This window comes from Hyperolius riggenbachi, chromosome 4, assembly GCF_040937935.1.
Source record: "Hyperolius riggenbachi isolate aHypRig1 chromosome 4, aHypRig1.pri, whole genome shotgun sequence".
Classification (NCBI taxonomy): Eukaryota; Metazoa; Chordata; class Amphibia; order Anura; family Hyperoliidae; genus Hyperolius; species Hyperolius riggenbachi.
Genome location: NC_090649.1, coordinates 317,245,429 through 317,258,787, shown reverse-complemented (window position 1 = coordinate 317,258,787; position 13,359 = coordinate 317,245,429). Strand labels below are relative to the sequence as shown.

At 46.3% G+C, this 13,359-nt stretch overlaps 1 protein-coding gene across 2 annotated transcripts in view; it reads right to left on the bottom strand.

Moving 5' to 3' along the window:
• Positions 1-2,563: 2,563 nt before the first annotated feature.
• The window catches only part of FUCA2 (alpha-L-fucosidase 2), a 31,166-nt gene continuing 20,370 nt past the window's right edge, over positions 2,564-13,359 (bottom strand). The window contains exons 5-9 of one of the 2 annotated variants that reach the window (XR_011031185.1): positions 12,907-12,939; positions 11,969-12,126; positions 9,198-9,306; positions 6,934-7,298; positions 2,909-2,998 (exon numbers count right to left, since the gene is read on the bottom strand). Coding sequence is in view for 1 of the 2 variants with exons in the window: in XM_068279508.1 (XP_068135609.1) it covers positions 2,846-2,998; positions 9,198-9,306; positions 11,969-12,126; positions 12,907-12,939 (453 nt within the window). In the remaining variant the exon portion in view is untranslated. Of the gene's footprint in view, positions 2,999-6,933; positions 7,299-9,197; positions 9,307-11,968; positions 12,127-12,906; positions 12,940-13,359 lie in introns of both variants that reach the window. The other variant, XM_068279508.1, reaches the window with a different exon arrangement.

Sequence of the window (13,359 nt, the reverse complement as noted above, 5' to 3'; positions counted from 1 at the left end):
GTTCGGCGCGAACACCCGAACATCGCGGCCATGTTCGGCGAACATTCGCAAACCCGAACATCGAGGTGTTCGCCCAACACTAGTAACAACCAACAATTTATACAGGAAAATCATGACGATTAACAAGGTTGCCCAAACTTTTGCATCCCACTGTATTTTCTTTTATATTCTGTCACTTTGTTTTCATTTTACGTCTTGGTTTTGGTATAAAATATATGAAAATATAGCTTTGCGCAGTAACTCTGCCTCTACTCCAGTCAATCTCCGCCTCTACCCGTCCCTCTCAGTCTTCTGTCACTGAGAGAGGCGTGGAGTGAGAGACAGTGTTGCCAACCTTTCATGTTATTTTTCACTGACAAATACCTAAAAATTTACTGACAAAAGATTTTTTTTACTGACAAAATCTGCTGAAAAAATGGGCGTGGTCACGCAACAGAATGTGGGCGTGGTCACGAGTGGGGCCAAATATACATGATTTTAGTATTGCTGTAAAAGGTCTGCCAGGGAAGTTTGAGCTCTGCCATAGTGTTTCCCCTACCCCCAAAATACATGTAATCTTACAGCATTTCACCAAAAATCCACGTAATCTGGCAGAGGTTCTTCCAAAATACAGATAATATGGCAGTGGTTCCCAAAAAATAGATGTAATCTGGCAGCAGCGATTCCCCCAACATACACATAATCTGGCAGCAGTTCCCCAAAATACATTTAATCTGACAGCAGTGGTTCCCCAAAAATAGGTAGCCCCAGGTCTATAGGTGTCCCCAGAATAGAGGCCAGGGGTATAGATGTCCCCAGAACAGGTAGCCAGGGGTATATGTGCCCAGTATATGTAGGCAGGAGTACAGGGCAGGTTCTAGACTGGCACATATGAGGGGGCAGTCAAATGGGTAGGGGGAAACATGTTCGAGGAAATCTGCGCGCCGCGGCGGCGAAAGTGGGTATGGCAAGTAAATGCACATAATGAGAGACAGAGTTTCCCCACTAAATGCACATAAGAGACAGCGTTTCACCAGTAAATGCACATAAGAGACAGCCTTTCACCAGTAAATGCACGTAATGACAGACAGCTTTTCACCAGTAAATGCATGTAATGAGAGACAGCTTTTCACCAGTAAATGCACATAATAAGAGACAGCTTTTCACCAGTAAATGCACATAAAAGACAGCTTTTCACCAGTAAATGCACATAATAAGAGACAGCTTTTCACCAGTAAATGCACATAATAAGAGACAGCTTTTAACCAGTAAATGCACATAATGGCAAACAGCCAGTGTCCTCAGTATATGTAGCCAGCAGATATATGTGCCCAGTATATGTAGCCAGAGGTATATGTCCCCAGTATATGTAGCCAGAGGTATATGTCCCCAGTATATGTAGGCAGGGGTATATGTGCCCAGTATATGTAGGCAGGGGTATATGTGTCCAGTATATAGCCACAGCTATATGTGCCCAGTATATGTAGTCAGGGTTATATGTCCCCAGTATATGTAGTCGGGTATATGTCCCCAGTATATGTAGGCAGGGTATATGTGCCCAGTATATGTATGTAGCCACAGGTATATGTGCCCAGTATATGTAGTCAGGGGGTATATGTGCCCAGTATATGTACTCAGGGTTATATGTGCCCAGTATATGTAGCCAGAGGCATATGTCCCAGTATATGTAGCTAGGGGTATATGTGCCCAGTATATGTAGCCAGAGGTATATGTCCCAGTATATGTAGTCAGGGTTATATGTGCCCAGTATATGTAGCCAGAGGTATATGTGCCCACAATAGGTATCCAGGTGACCCCCGCCCCCCCCCCCCGGCCCCCAGCAGGAGGACAGCAGCGCAGTGGAGGGAGAGCTGTGGCATCAGCGGTGGAGAAGGGGGGCAATCTCCCCCCCCCCCCCCCTTCCCTCACCTTAGTGCTCTCCCTCCCTCGCTCTCCCCTCCGGAACTAAGTGCTGAGTGGCTGGCAGGTGGCAGCGAGTGGAACTTACCTGTGTCTCGTCGCAGGATGATTTGCCGCTACTCTGGGCTGGTCCAGACCAGAGCAGCAGAACTTCCGGCGCTTTGAGCGAGACGGAAGGTAAGTCCCGCCCGCTGCCAAACGCCACTCATCACTTAGCTCAGGAGGGGAGAGCGAGGGAGCGAGAGCACTAAGGTGAGGGAAGGGGGGGAGATTGCCCCCCTCCTCCACCGCTGATGCCACAGCTCTCCCTCCACTGCGCTGCTGTCCTCCTGCAACAGGGCGGGCGGCCGATTGGTTGCCCTTACGGACGCTGCTGAATTCCTTACGGAATTCACGGGAAGCTTAATTTGTATCAAAATTTACGGGCTGCCCGTAAATTTACGGGCGGTTGGCAACACTGATGGCAGAGAATGACTGGAGTAGAGGCAGAGCTACTGCACAAAGCTCTGCCTCTACCAGGCAGCAAAATCTAGGACCTGCAAAGTTGTGGAACTTTGCGGGGCAATTTCAGGGCTATAAGTAACTAGTTCTGCTGCGGAGATGCGGCGATTCATCTTAGAATTGAAGGCTGAATAAGAAAATAAGGTAAAAAATGAGACTTCAGTGACTCTTTAAAGTTTAGTATGTTGTGGCTTTTTTTTAGACCAAAGAGGAAGTTTAGGTCTGCTTTAAGCAGCAGCTTGAGATTACAAACTCTGAGGACACAGTTTCCATTTAATGTAACAAATGAAATTAGAAGCCAGTTTGCCTGATCTTGTAGCACTAGTATAAGCAATGTGCAATGCGCCATTATTGCATTATCATAAACAGTTACATTTTTCTTCCTGAGTTGTAGCTGCTGGAGTGAAATTAATTTATCCTATGTATCTTCTGCCTGTGTACAAAGCTACACAGTTTTTACAACTTCACTTAGGTGGGTGATCTTTAGAACCCAACCCCACTGGAGAGTGGCTGGTGCGATTTGGGGTAAAGCGACAAGCATTCCTTTGTGTTCCACTGGTGTCCAAGGAAGTTCTTGTATATAGCCAAGCAAGTAGACCTGGAAAAACAGGATTTAAAGGGAGTTTAGTATAAGAAAATCCTATTTTATCCATACAAGCAAAAGTAGAAAACTACATGACCTTAACATTAAAGTATGGTGTCTCATCAGTTTAGATTTCACTTTCAGATTTAGTCTATTTTGGGCAATAAAGTCTGGACCTGAAACCGAGTAAAGCCTCATACACACAGTACAATTTTTCATCAGATCGACCGGTGATCTAATAAATAAACTGGAGGGGAAGCAGCCAGGACGGGGGTTAGAGCAGTCGGGGATGGGGGTCGCCCCCCCCTCACCTGGATCCTTCATCCCCTCTCCCCTCCAGCTATTTATGCAAAACTTGTTCAAATGTAAAGTATGCGGCAAGTGGGGAAGCATACCTTCTCTCCTTACGTTCGACCTGCTTGACTTGTCTCCCTCTACACTTCGGAGGGCGGCATCGCAGGAAGTGACGCGGCGAGTGGAGGAAGTGGAGAGAAGGTAAGCTCCCCGCTCGCCGCATACTTTACATTTTAACACATTTTGTACAAATAGCTGGAGGGACAGCGGGGACCCAGGTGAGTGGGGGAGGTCCCCCTCCCTGCCAACCGCTGTTACCCCTGTCCTGGCTGCTACCTCCTCCAGCATGGTGGCTCCCTCCCTACCCACAGGCTGTGACGTAAACGGATCCATTTCTGTGTCCAAAACTGCCTGTGTAGAGGGGGATCCGTTTTTACATTGCCCTTCACTACCCCTCCGTGTATGCAGGAGCGATCACGGTCCGGGAAAATGCTGCAAATCCGAACCATCCGTTCAGGTTTTTGAAACGGATCCCCCTGAATGCAGATGGATCTGTTTGTTTTTTTTTTGTGAAGAAGTGAAGAAGGATGCTATTTTTAACGTTGGTATCCATGACTCCATTTTTGATCTGGGCCAAAAAACGGATCCATGGATACGTTTTTAAAACAAGTGTGAACCTACTCTAACTGTTAAGATACATAGCTAAACTTGATAATTTTGACCAAATCTGCTAGTTCTCCTGCTCCACTTTGAACCCATCCAAAACTTCCAATTAATTTTGAGAATACGATCAATTAAATCTAGAATCAAACAAGTTGAAAAATTCCAACTGCGGTTGCTCCAAATCAAATTGCAGTGTACTGTACTGAGCAGTACAAGAGGATGTAGAGTGGAAAATGTGATTTAGGTTGGCTTGGAAATCAAGTCTCTAAGTAATTCAAGCGATTACTTCCAATGTATACAGTAGTTTGAACAACTGTTAACAGTTGATCCATCTATGGCCTTTTGGACTGACAACACTGTGATATGAAGCTGAAACTGGTTAGCTGTCATTGCTGCCCTTCTCCTACTAGCCTGTGCTACCATGCACAAATAACACAAACTGTTATTAATTGAAAATGGTGGGGGGGGGGGGGGGGGCTATGTATATAAGAATACATTTTTAAACTGTTACTGAACATACCACTGGACTGAATTGTGATGACTTTGTATTTGTCCACAGCTAAGCTTTAAAGTGTACTGTAACACTTGATGTCTTTCTTAAAGATTAACTGTTAGACATAAAATCAATTCTCTTTTTGTATGGTAAACAAATAGTAAGGATGCCAACCAGGCAATCCAAAAGTTAAAAATCTCTAAATTTTCTTCTCAATAGAAGATCATTTACCAGGCTCCCTGGCTCCTTTTTGGTACATCTGCCGCAAAAGAGAAGTTGCAGTGCATGCTGGTTGTTTTTTTTTCTCCCCTTTTCTCCTCATACATAACTAATGCAGCCTGATTGGCTGAAGCCCGGTTTCCCCTCCCGCACCTCTTTCCCTCTCTGATTGGCCAATATTTCTTGCGCTGAGAAAGTAATTCCGATCCATACAGTTAAACCAAGTCTGCAAAGTCACACAATGATTTGTGAGAATGTACGTAGCTGCAGAGCTGTGTGGTAGTGCCTGAACACTGAGAGGGGGCATACAAACATACACAATCAGGCAGAGGAGAGGAAACAGAGTAAGGGCTCAGCCACACTATAAGTGCTTTTCTGAGCACTTTGTGATTGATTAGAGCCAGAGGCGGCCTTAAAGTATGCGGGGCCTGGGGCGAGTGTCATATGCGGGGCCTAGAGACACGGATATGTTGCAGATACACACACAGATATGAAATATATATATACACACACACACACACACACACACACCACACACGCCTAGTGGTTAGCGCTCTCGCCTTGCAGCGCTGGGTCCCCAGTTCGAATCCCAGCCAGGTAAACATCAGCAAGGAGTTTGTATGTTCTCCCTGTGTTTGCGTGGGTTTCCTCCAGACACTCTGGTTATGAATGATAGGATTAGATTGTGAACTCCTCTGAGGACAGTGATGCTACCTACTACTTTCTATGGATGTATTCGATTAAAGATTGAGAAGTGTTTTTCTTCAAACGTGTTGCTACTGGATACCTGTTCCTATTTGTATGCTAAAGGCTCAGGCCTAGCTGGAGGTGGTGGTCTGGAGGCCACAGGCCTGGCTGGAGGTGGGCTGAGGGCCCTAGGCTCAGGCCTGGCTGGTGGTGGTGGGCTGGAGGCCCCAGGGCAGGCTCAGGCCTCGCTGGTGATGGTCTGGAGGCCTCAGGCCTGCCTGGCTGGTGGTCGGCTGGGGGGCAAGGGCCTCAGCAGTGGTTGTGGGGGCCTGGGGGAAGAGAATGAGTAAGGGAGGTAAGGGTGCTCACAGACATACTACGTACAAGTTAGTATTAGTACCTGGCCGGATGGAACTGGCTGGAGGGCTGGCTGCCTGCCTGCCTGCACTGCACCAATTATTACAAGATCTGGGCGGGGGAAGTGCAGATCTTCAACATGATTGTGCCCAACTGCGCATGTGTGTGTCACACCTGACCTGATGTGTCACTCACTCACTGTCAACCCACCCAGGCACCCACGGACCGTCTCTGTAACTGCACCTGACCTGAGATTCCTGTCTAGAGTCAGTCAGGCCACCCCACCCACCTCGAATCCTGATCTGAAATCTCGTCTTGGGGTCCTGCCAGTGCCTCCTCCTCCTGCCTGGACTCCGGGGCTGTCCCTCCAGTCACTTGCTCTGTCATCTCCTCCTCGGTTGCCGCCACTCACCGGTGCTGCGGTAATACGCGTCTCTCACTGTCTGTCAGTGCGACATATTACGTGCGCAGCAGTGAATGCACTAACCTGTCTTACTGGGCCTGGCTAGCTGAAGTGGGCAGCGGGCCACGGCGAGAGCAGTGCGGACGGACGTCACGTTTGACGTGTCCTTGCGGCTCCGGGGCGTGCACGGGGATCCGTCTTCTCCTTCAGTGTTCAGGCTGAACGTTCAGCCTGAACTTAGGTATGCGCGCCGCGTGGATCATTGGGCCTGCGGGGGGGGGGGGGGGGGGCTGTTAGCATACTGGCTGGGGCTAAAGCCTGGCTAAGCCCCATCGTAGCTCCACCACTGAGTTCGGGTCTGGCTGGCTGCCACAGGCCCCTCAGAGGGTCCGGGGCCCCCTTCAGGTGCGGGGCCTGGGGCGATCGCCCCCCCCCAAAGGTCGGCTCTGATTAGAGCTTTCTGAGCACTTTTTAAATATCGCTCCCATTCACTTTCATTAAAATTGGGGTAAAAATCGCCACGATCGTGTACACGAATAATTGCTGCGTTTTTTAACCACGATTTTAATGAAAGTGAATGGGAGCGATTCTTAAAAAGTGCTCAGAAAGCTAATCAAACACAAGTGCTCAGCAAAGCGCTTATAGTGTGGCTGAGCCCTAAGGGAGGAAATGACATCAGGATTGGCTTCAGACAGGGCAGTTTTTAGGCTAAATTGCACCCAGGGCGAGGGTGTAAAAATTGCGCCCCCTCCCCCCACCCCCGTGGACTCGCGAACCCTTATTCTTTAGGGACAGTCACACAGCCACAGGTCACAAGTAGATCTGCCTACTTACTAGTGACCAGCCGCTCATCCAGGAGGAAGCAGGGACCAGGAAAACACAGGCAAAGAGAGCCTTGAAAGCCGACTCCTCTATTGGTGTCGCGCACTGACAGCCTGCAGTACGCTACAGTACATCAGGTGTCATCACGCGGTGGTGACATGATGATGATGTCTGACGCAGGCAGCCCAGGAGGAGTCAAGGAAAATGATCACTCTGGTAATCTTCTTTCTTCTTCCATTTAGCTGCACCGTGCGTCACCAGCTCCCTAGCGGTTATGTCCTTCTGCCTGCGCCCCCTTCTACTTGCCGGTCTGCACCCAGGGCGGTCGCTCTCCCCGCACTGCCCAAGAAACGGCCCTGGCTTCAGACACAGGAATTCTAAAATGGAAACTCACAGAAATTGCATTCTCTTTATTTACTATATAAAACTCACTGAAATCGATGTGGACAGTGCAATACATATGTTATGTAAGTAGAGCAAGTATTTATCTACTAATATATAAATATATATATATATATATATATATATATATATATATATATATATATATATATATATATATATATATATATATATATATATATATATATATATATATATATATATATATGTGTGTGTGTGTGTGTGGAGGGGGGGGGGGGTTCTGAGATGGTATGGCTAACAGCTCCTCTTTAAGGGCTTGTTTCCACTGTGCTCGGCATGCTTCTTGCGAGACGCGATGCCGGCACAGCTGTGTCTCGCAGCCGAATCCCTCTACCCGTGCTATGCACGGCTATGGGATTCAGACGAGTTTATGCTGCAGACCGCAAATTCGGATGCTCTGCATTCACTTCTATAGGCTGCCAAATTCCATCCGAATGTGTGGCCAGGGAATCGGACCGTTTTCGTACAAATGGAAACCTAGCCTTAAAGAGACTCCGTAACAAAAATTGCATCCTGTTTTTTATCATCCTACAAGTTCAAAAAACTATTCTAATGTGTTCTGGCTTACTGCAGCACTTTCTACTATCACAGTCTCTGTAATAAATCAACTTATCTCTCTCTTGTCAGACTTGTCAGGCCTGTGTCTGGAAGGCTGCCAAGTTCTTCAGTGTTGTGGTTCTGCTATGAACTCCCCCATCCAGGCCCCTCTCTGCACACTGCCTGTGTGATATTTAGATTAGTGCAGCTTCTCTCTGTTCTATTATCTTTTACAAGCTGGATAAATCGTCCTCTGACCTGGCTGAGCTTTCACATTCTGAGGAATTACATACAGGCACAGCTGTCTGCACTCTGCAGGAAGAAATAGCCTGACACTTCAGTGGAAGATAGCTGCAGGGGGAAAGAAACACACAAATGATCTCTTGAGATTCAAAAGGATGGCTGTATACAGCCTGCTTGTGTATGGATGTATTTTCTATGTGTGGACATACTGTACATCAATCTACTTCCTGTTTTGGTGGCCATTTTGTTTGTTTATAAACAAACTTTTTAAAACTGTTTTTAACCACTTTTAATGCGGCGAGGAGCGGCGAAATTGTGACAGAGGGTAATAGGAGATGTCCCCTAACGCACTGGTATGTTTACTTTTGTGCGATTTTAACAATACAGATTCTCTTTAATGTAAAAGGTATTTGTATCTTCTCTAAAGTGTAAATAGCAAGGCCCCTTAACCAAAGAAACCCCAGGTCTTCACCTGGAGCACCATTGGGTCAGTCAAAGGCAAAACAGGTAGAGAAGAAGGTCAGTAGTGATATCTCCCTGGGATTTTTATCGAATACCGCGTGGATGTGGCTTTCAACTTTTCCACACAACATTTGGTACCAAAGCATGTTTACGTTTCATTCTATAACGATGCCACCTGCCTAAATCCCCACAATCCATCTGATTCATAAAAAGTAACACACTGGTGGGATAAATAATGCCTTTTGCTTTATTTTATCGACCAATTTCAGTAAACAACAACATTATAACTAAACCGAATGCACTGTGCATTCAAGGTGTGTGTGCGTGCCTGCCTTTTTTGTCTGTCTGTCTCATGTGGAGATTGGTGTTTGGCAACGGGTAATCTACTTAACTTCAAATATCAACAGCAATGTTTGTGAATTCAGCTAGCGATTTATGGTCTGAGAACATACACATGCTTTTTATTTAAACAAATCAAAGTTCAGGTACACTTTAATTTTGTTTCTGACCCTCTACCTACTACATTACAAGCACAGGGAATGTAAGGTAGAAATGAGGAAACCCCTTGAACACACAGCTAATAGTTTCTGTAAAACAAGCAATTAATGTACCTTTGTCTGTCCAACATCAGCTATGGGTTCTCCCAGATGTACTGTCCAGTTGTTGGGCCACCTCAGCAATATAGCATACAAAACTCGCTCTTGAGGTCTGCTTGTATACCTGTTGGTTACATCACATGGTAATTGCTTGTACAATATTACTTAAGTGTCTATGTTTCATACAGCCATTCACATCTGATTTTGTCCAAACAGGGACTTCCAATCCAATCTCCAACTACATACCGGTACACACTAGGTCAGATGCTAGTTAACCTACCAATATGTGTTTTGTGATGAGAGGAAAGTACAGTGATTGCATCACCATCCCTTGGTGGGATTCCAAACCAGGACACAAAATGTGTATTATTATTCATAATCAACAGTACTAATCCCTTAAAGAGAACCCGAGGTGTGTTTAAAGAATGTTATCTGCATACAGAGGCTGGATCTGCCTATACAGCCCAGCCTCTGTTGCTATCCCAAACCCCACTAAGGTCCCCCTGCACTCTGCAATCCCTCATAAATCACAGCCATGCTGTGAGGCTGTGTTTACATCCGTAGTGTCAGTCTCAGCTGCTCCCCCGCCTCCAGCATAGCTCCGATCCCTGCCCCGTCCCTTCCCTCCAATCAGCAGGGAGGGAATGCAGGGATGCAGGCGGGGACTGGAGTTCTGCAGGAGGCGGGGAGAGCAGCAGACTGACACTATAGAGATAAACACAGCCAGCTCTTACAAGCTGTTTGTAAGCAGCATGGCTGTGATTTATGAGGGATTGCAGAGTGCAGGGGGACCTTAGGGGGGTTTGGGATAGCAACAGAGGCTGGGCTGTATAGGCAGATCCAGCCTCTGTATGCAGATCATATTCTTCAAACCCACCTCGGGTTCTCTTTAAAAAGCAGGATGAAACTCTGACATAACATTCAATAAAATGTGTTTTCCTTCTTTTTATTACTCATATTCATATGAGTTATATCATATTTCCTTTTATGCAGAAGGATTTTCCTCTGTTTACAAATTACAAGTTACCAAAGTACAGTTTATCTGTTCTGAAAGCTCCCATTGCATGTATTGCATAAGTGTTATACTTATGTATTAACTTAGCATTTAGTATCTAGTGATTATTCAGTCCTCTCTCTCTCTCTCATTCTCTCTCTCTCTCTCTCTCTCTCTCTTTTCTAGTTTCTGTGAAGCATGCAACTGAGATAAAGCACTGCCAGGAATGTTTAGTAATTGTAGCTAATAAGGAAACATAAACAAAAGTTATTGTAATCACTTCCTTGGCATATGTTACTAAAGGTGGCCATACATCAGGAGATCGACCATCCAATTTGATTATTATAATCGGATCAGTTGAAAATCGGTCGAGCATGTTGGCCCTAAATCTTGGGCCGACAATGATACATGTGACCAATTTGGGGTCGAAGTTAGTTGCATGTATCGATTGGAAATGCTGCAAGATATAGGGCTGACATGCTTGATCGAGTGCCCGGTGGTAACTGCGTGCAATTTTGGGACGAACAACCAACACAATGGTACATCTGGTGCTGCCCCTCCTACTGTAAAATATGCCCACGTGGTGCAATATACTTTACCTGTTCGTGTCCGCCAAAGACTGCGTCCTCAACCCGCATACACGTGCCCCATGTGGTTGCCGGCGTAACGTGAGTGCATGTGACATCACACACCCGGCCCACGTATATGCCGGCAACCACATGGGGTGTGTGTATGCTACTGCGGATGGAGCCCGGTGCCAGCAGCGGTCAAAGGTAAAGTATACTGCATGGGAGGGGGGGGGGTGGGGGGGTGAGGCGGGCGGATGCGGCATCACAAGGTCAATTCCCAAGAGATTTCATGTTGAACAGATTATAGCGGACTGCTCAGAAGTGCAGTCCGCTTAGTCCAATAGCTCCCAGGGATCCGTTGCAGAGTGACAAAGTGTGAATGGCCCCTATTTATAAAATAGGAGCTGTTCACTGTCCGTTTAGCAATGAGACAAAACATGTCCATTCTCCAGCACAAGATGGAACACAGCCTTAAGCCCTATCTACACGATACGATTCTTCGTGCGATCCGATTAAGATTCTTTGTGCGATCCGATTACAATTCTATGTACGATCCGATTAAATCCGACATGTCCAATCGAGATTCGATTCGATTTGCCATTGCAAAACAATGGCAAATCGAATTGAATCCCGATGGGACATGTTCAATTTCATCGGATCGTAAATAGAATCCTAATCGAATCGCACAAAGAATCGTATCGTGTAGATGGGGCTTAAGATTACCACTGAAGTAGAACTGAAGTAGAAAGTGCTATCTATGTTTAACTGTTTAAATGCCGTTCTGCTCTCAATTTGTTTTCCTAATTTGTTTAATGCTGTAATTAATCTTTTATCTTTAATCAGAAAGAGAGAAATCATTTGCAAGATGCTGTAAATGAGTATTTGACGTGCTATGATAAAGGGCAGAGTACCTGTCAAAACCCAACCAGTAAAAATGCAATATCCTAAGTTTAACAACACTGTGACAGCTCTGTTTTATTGCTCATCTATATAAAGATAGCTCACTGTTCTCGGGTGAAACACGTAATAATTCCATGGATAGCTTTTTCCAGTGCACAGAGCACAGCCAGTCTCTAAGCAACGGGTAAAAAAAAACATCTATCAAATCTATTTGGGAAACGGAAGAAAGCAATAAATGTATGTGGATGTGAAGAACTCCTTTAACTGTGTGAATATATAACAGTCTTATTCTATTCATTTATGAAATATAGTATAATTCTCACCAGACTCCTGGAGTCACAGAATCATTTTGTGCTCTCCAAGGTGTTGTGCTGTAAATAGCTTCGCCGTTTACACCCAGCCATTTGCCCATTTGCCTCAAACGCTCCTGAAATACCATAGGGATCCGACCATCGTGAGTAGGCCCGATATTCATCAGCAGGCATACAGTCAAAAGCGGCGCATGGAAAAAATGGCGCATGCCCTTAAAACGCTATTTAGCGTTTTAGCGTTTAAAACGTAATTTCCCGCTCCCGGTGTGGTGGAGTGGGAGAGTGCATTGCCCGGCTGCCTGCGGTGGGGCGGGAGGAGGCAATAGCTGCCCGGGGAAAAGTGTAGCAGATGTGCGCAGGGAGTGGGGGCCAAGTCCCTCTCCCACCCTCTGTTCCTCACCTCGGGAGCCCCCTCCTTTTAATGATAGTCAGCGCAGCGGGAGATACAGCTGATCATCAATCACCTCCCCAGGCTCCGGTCTTCAGCAAACGTTAGAGCTGCACGTCTACGCTGTTTCTTCTCTCTGCAATGGCGATTACACTGGATCAGGAAGTAGTGTAATCAGCATTGCAGAGAGAAGAAACAGCGTAGACGTGCAGCTCTAACGTTTGCTGAAGACCGGAGCCTGGGGAGGTGATTGATGATCAGCTGTATCTCCCGCTGCGCTGACTATCATTAAAAGGAGGGGGCTCCCGAGGTGAGGAACAGAGGGTGGGAGAGGGACTTGGCCCCCACTCCCTGCGCACATCTGCTACACTTTTCCCCGGGCAGCTATTGCCTCCTCCCGCCCCACCGCAGGCAGCCGGGCAATGCACTCTCCCACTCCACAGGCAGCCATCCAGCAACGATGCCACCTGAAAACGGTATATTACGTTTTCAGTACATTTGAATGGCGCGCCAGAAAGTAGCTGCGGAGCTATGCGCCAGATTTTCCTGCTTCGATCAGCAGGTTTCCACCACAAGACACAGTTTCAGCTAACTCCTGAGAAGTGAGAGAACGCTTATTACACACTAGTTCGAGGCTAGTAGAGATTCATCGTAAGGTCAATGGACATAGCATTTGAACCGTCAAATATGTTTCTGTTGGCAAAAAAAAGGATATATTTTACTGTAAAATGTAAAAACTTTAATATGAAAGCTGAACTGTAGTTAGTGTTAAAGGGGGGATTACAACCTCCATTGTTTTGATTTTCTTTTGGTTCCCCATCTACAAGAATTTCCATCAGTTCACTATCCCAAGAGAACAAAACGGGACATTGAACATGGATATTGCCCTTTTCTCCTGGCAGACTCAAAGCACCAGCGCTGCAGCCACTTAAAGGATACCCGAAGTGACATGTGACATGATGAGATAGACATGTGTATGTACAGTGCCTAGCACACAAATAACTATGCTGTGTTC